Consider the following 4,561-nt stretch of genomic DNA (forward strand, 5'->3'; position numbering starts at 1 on the left):
TGTTATATTAAATTAACTAATATACAATCTTCAACTACTTAATTTGAATAAAATTAAAATAACTAGATAAAACAATTTAAACCAAGATTATACTTTTCTTTATAAATTACTTTACAAACTTTAAAGTATTTTCACAGGAAAAATTCTATTTCAACTTTACATTTATTTTTCAATGGGTAAAAGGGGTAATCTGGGATAAGTTTGGTTTGATCATTAATGTGTAATTAATATAACCTTGATTTGGTTATTGATATGTAATTGATTTGACCATAGGTATGTTTAACATTAATGATTTAAAAATTGCATGACCATTGTATTGGGTAACCCATGGTAAATACAGAGGATATTTGATGTGATAGAGTCAAAGCTTCACAATAAGACCTCAAACTTAATTAATGTAAAATTATAAAATTTCATTATTTAGTATTATTTAAAGGCAAAGACTAACTATTTGATGGTTAACGATGAATCATGTTCTATATACAAAATTAAAGTTGAGTTTATCTATTATATGTTTTGGAGGTTTTCCCGGCACATTTTTTGGTTTATTTTGACTTGAGTTGGTCTGTTTTGGTTTGAATTAGGTAAGAATTTTGTTGGAATCCTAAGTTTGAGTTGTGAACGCTCCAAAATCAGATATGTCTCTCGAGTTGTTCAATGTCATGAATCTACTAAAAAACCCAATTTAAATAACAAAAATCAAAATTTTACCCATAAAAACCTCCGAAACTTATAATAATTAAATAACACTTAGCATTAAATAATAATATATTTCATTTACATGTGCCCCATAACAACATAAGCTTTTTAAAAACTTAATAAATAACTTATTAATAATGATTAATATCCCGAGACTAATAACACTAACCGATTTTTGTTGATAATCTCTCTATTACCATTATATACACTAATTTCAAACACTCGGTATTTTAAATAATTTTAAATTATTAATTCAAAATTAAGGTGGAAATAAAAAGCCTATATAAATTGTTCAATGAGGTTGAAAAACACACAATTATTGGGTTTCACTTTGCGTTGGATTCAAAATGGTTAAAATGAAATCAAACTAGTCTTTGGTGTGTCCTGAGTTGGCCGAGCATCTCGTCGAGGAAATATTGACACGTTGCCGATGGAAATATTGACATGGTTATCCATGGAAATATTGGCCCAGCATCTTGTAGAGGAAATATTGACATGTTTAACATTAATGATTTAAAAATTGGGTGACCATTGTATTGGGTAACCCTTGGTAAATAACGAGTATATTTGATGTGATAGAGTGACTTCAAATTTAATTAATGTAAAATTATAAAATTTCATTATTTAAAACTATTTAAAGGCAAAGATTAACTATTTGATGGTTAATGATGAATCATGTTTTATATAAAAAATTAAAATTGAGTTTATCTGTTATATATGTTTTGGAGGTGTTCGCCCATATTTTTTGGTTTATTTTGACTTGAATTGGTCTATTTTGGTTTGAATTGGGTAAGAATTTTGTTGGAATCCTATGTTTGAGTTGTGAAAGCTCCAAAATCAAGCATGTCTCTCAAGTTGTTCAATGTCATGAATCTACTAAAAAAACTCAATTTAAATAACAAAAATCAAAATTCGACCAAAAACACCTTCAAAACTTATAATAATTAAACAACACCTAACATTAAATAATAATATATTTCATTTACATGTCCCCACCATAACCAATCTTTTTAAAAAATTAATAAATAACTTATTATTAATAATGAATCTTTTTAAAAAATTAATAAATAAGTAATTATTAATAATGAAAAACATGGGCACCCATTTTTGTTGATAATCTTTCTATTACCTTTATATACACTAGTTTCACACACTAGGTATTTTAAATTATTAATTCACAATTAAGATAGAAATGAAAGGCCTATATAAGTTGTTCAATGGGATTGAAACATGAAACACACAATTATTGGGTTTCACTTTGCCGTGGATTCAAAATAGTTGAAATGGAATCAAACCAGTCTTTGGTGTGTCCTGAGTTGGCAAACCAGTCTTTGGTGTGTCCTGAGTTGGCAAACCAGTCTTTGGTGTGTCCTGTGTTGGCCGAGCCTCTCCTAGAGGAAATATTGACATGGTTGCCCGTGGAAAGTCTGTGTCGATTTCGGAGTGTCTGTCAGCAATGGAATGCTCTAATTTCATCTGCGAAGTTCATAACGACTCAATGGGCTCAGGCCCCTCCCAACCGGATGCCATGGCTGCTTGTGCACAATGGAAAATTAGGGGTTGCTTACTGCTTCTACACAGGAACATGGAAGAAAACTTCTGCCATCTCCTTTTCCTTCGTCGGTGATAATCATGGAGTTTATTCCACTGCCGCAGGCTTGCTCTTACTGTCTGATCTTCCAGGATGTTTTACTGTCTGCAATCCTCTGACAAGATCTTTCATAGAACTCCCTCCCATGACATCCATAAGAAAAATCAAAACAAGAGTCATCGTGGCAGGGGAGGGTGACCACCCAGAGACTTACAAAGTGGTAGCGATGGGCTTGGACAATATGAACCGCGGATTAGTCGAAATCTATGATTCTACTAAGAAGTCGTGGGGGATTGCACCGCATCGGCTGCCGGATTTGATTCTTTCCTATATTATTGCTCGCTGTGAATTTGTTTTCTGCAGCGGTTTCTTCTACTGCGTGGGGCACTGTCGTGGGAATTGGGAAATTAGGGGTTTCAGCATGACAGATGAGATCTCCATTTCTAAAGATTTGCCAAGTTTGCCAAGATTTCTAAGGATTTGCCAAGGAAATAAGACCTACTTGGCTGTGTGTGGGTCGCAGCTCCTAGTTGTGGTGACCACATTCCAAGGGGGAAACCTACAGCAGGTCATCATCTGGGAGTTTGAGAAGGTGAACGTGAACTCTTCCTCCTCATCATCGCAGTTGAAGTTGGAGTTGAAGTTGAAGGAAACTGTTAGAATGCCTTCATCCTTGTGTGAGAGTGTAAACAGATTTCCTACGGAGCGACCCTCCCCAACTATCAGGTGCCTGGGAGTTAAGGATTGTGTCTGCCTTAGATTCTTTCCATATGATAGAGCGCTGAAGATGATTACTTACAATATAAGAGAAAAGACATGGACTGAACTTCCCAGCGTAGATTTCGAAGATGGATACTTTACCAATGTCTTTGAACCAAAGCCTGACATGAAGGTTCAGTAAAACCGTGGTACGCATTCTTTTGCCTTTCACATCAACGTTGAATATTTTTAATAAATCTGCATCCCTTGAAAGTTTACAGTGATTTTCTGTATGTATAGAAAGGCTTGGGTGTACATAGGAATTTAACAGTTCACCATTATTAGTAATCTAGTAATATTATGTTGGCAGGCTCTTGAAAATGTCTAAAATCCATGACATTTTGGTGCTTCAAATCAGGATAGGAATTTTGATAAACATTCATACAACTGTTATGAACACAACTTTATTACATTATTAGTTTCAATCAAAATGTTTATTTTCCTATTTTGTAATTTGTGAGTAGTTTGTTATTGTTATATTTTAATAGCTTGAATTTTAAACTTTGAACGGCATTGAGTAATAACATATAACATACTGCAATGATTTCTTTCAGAGCATTTATATGCATACAGCTTTCACATCACTGATTTTAGGAGATTTTAGGGCATTTATATGCATACAGCGTACTCACATCACAGATTTTAGGGAATTTTTATATAGACAGCTTACTCACATCAAAAGTGATACCAACATTTTGATTTTGATCTTTAAAAAATGTACTTACTTCTGATTAAAAGTTTTTTATTACAAAAATGGGTGGCAGCAGCCCACTCATCCCCTTTTTCCCATCGTGGTTTAGGAATGAACTTCATAACACGATTATATATATATATATATATATATAAAACTTCAGAAAGTTATGAAAATTACATTCTGAGTATGCCAAATAGCACTCAAGAAAACCAGCTACATATGGCTTCACCAAAAAATACCTGTCAGTGTTTGGAGTCTGAATTACTGTCCCAAATATACATCCACAAAAGTGTTCCGAAATAAATACATAGTGAGAAAATGTAATAACAGTTCTGTCATATAACAGTGTAATCTATGTTGAACATATAGCATATATAGCCTGCAATTTTTTTACAAAAACTATAGATAAGGACTGTCATTGCTCTACCTGAGTGCCCTCTATGAAGGGCCAGTGATAGAATCCATGCTCCTGATCATTGATGCGCTCCTTGATGTTGATGTGCTATGTGCCCATAACCTGTGAAGCACCCTCCTTAGACAAAGCATCAGCAGCCCCATTTTTTTCCCTGTAAATATGGCAAACAGAGATTTCATCAAATGATTGTTTTAATAGATAGATTTCCTCCAGGATTGGGCTGAGTGTGTGTGTAACATCTTGTTGGGTTGTTGAACCAATTAATAACTATCTTTGAGTCCTCAAAGATCTGAATGTGGCGAATTCTTTTTTCAATGGCAAACAACAAAATCAACTTCAAACTCATAAGCTCTTCAAAATTATTTGTGCCTTGCCCCAAACCACTTTTCATCATGAAAGAATT

At 33.6% G+C, this 4,561-nt stretch overlaps 1 protein-coding gene across 1 annotated transcript; it reads left to right on the top strand.

Moving 5' to 3' along the window:
- Positions 1-1,933: 1,933 nt before the first annotated feature.
- Positions 1,934-3,192, top strand: LOC149267114 (F-box only protein 6-like). The gene has a single exon (XM_089431418.1). The coding sequence runs from the start codon at positions 1,983-1,985 to the stop codon at positions 3,189-3,191; it is 1,209 nt and encodes a 402-aa protein (XP_089287544.1). The 5' UTR covers positions 1,934-1,982; the 3' UTR covers position 3,192.
- Positions 3,193-4,561: the final 1,369 nt, after the last annotated feature.

The sequence above is a fragment of the Pinus tabuliformis genome, chromosome 6 (genome assembly GCF_031772625.1).
Source record: "Pinus tabuliformis cultivar Carrire ecotype Pingquan chromosome 6, CPIR1, whole genome shotgun sequence".
In the NCBI taxonomy this organism is placed as follows: Eukaryota; Viridiplantae; Streptophyta; class Pinopsida; order Pinales; family Pinaceae; genus Pinus; species Pinus tabuliformis.

Bases quoted from the DNA above. Each gene is read 5' to 3' on its own strand.
- LOC149267114 (XM_089431418.1), top strand. From the start codon at position 1,983: ATGGAATCAAACCAGTCTTTGGTGTGTCCTGAGTTGGCAAACCAGTCT.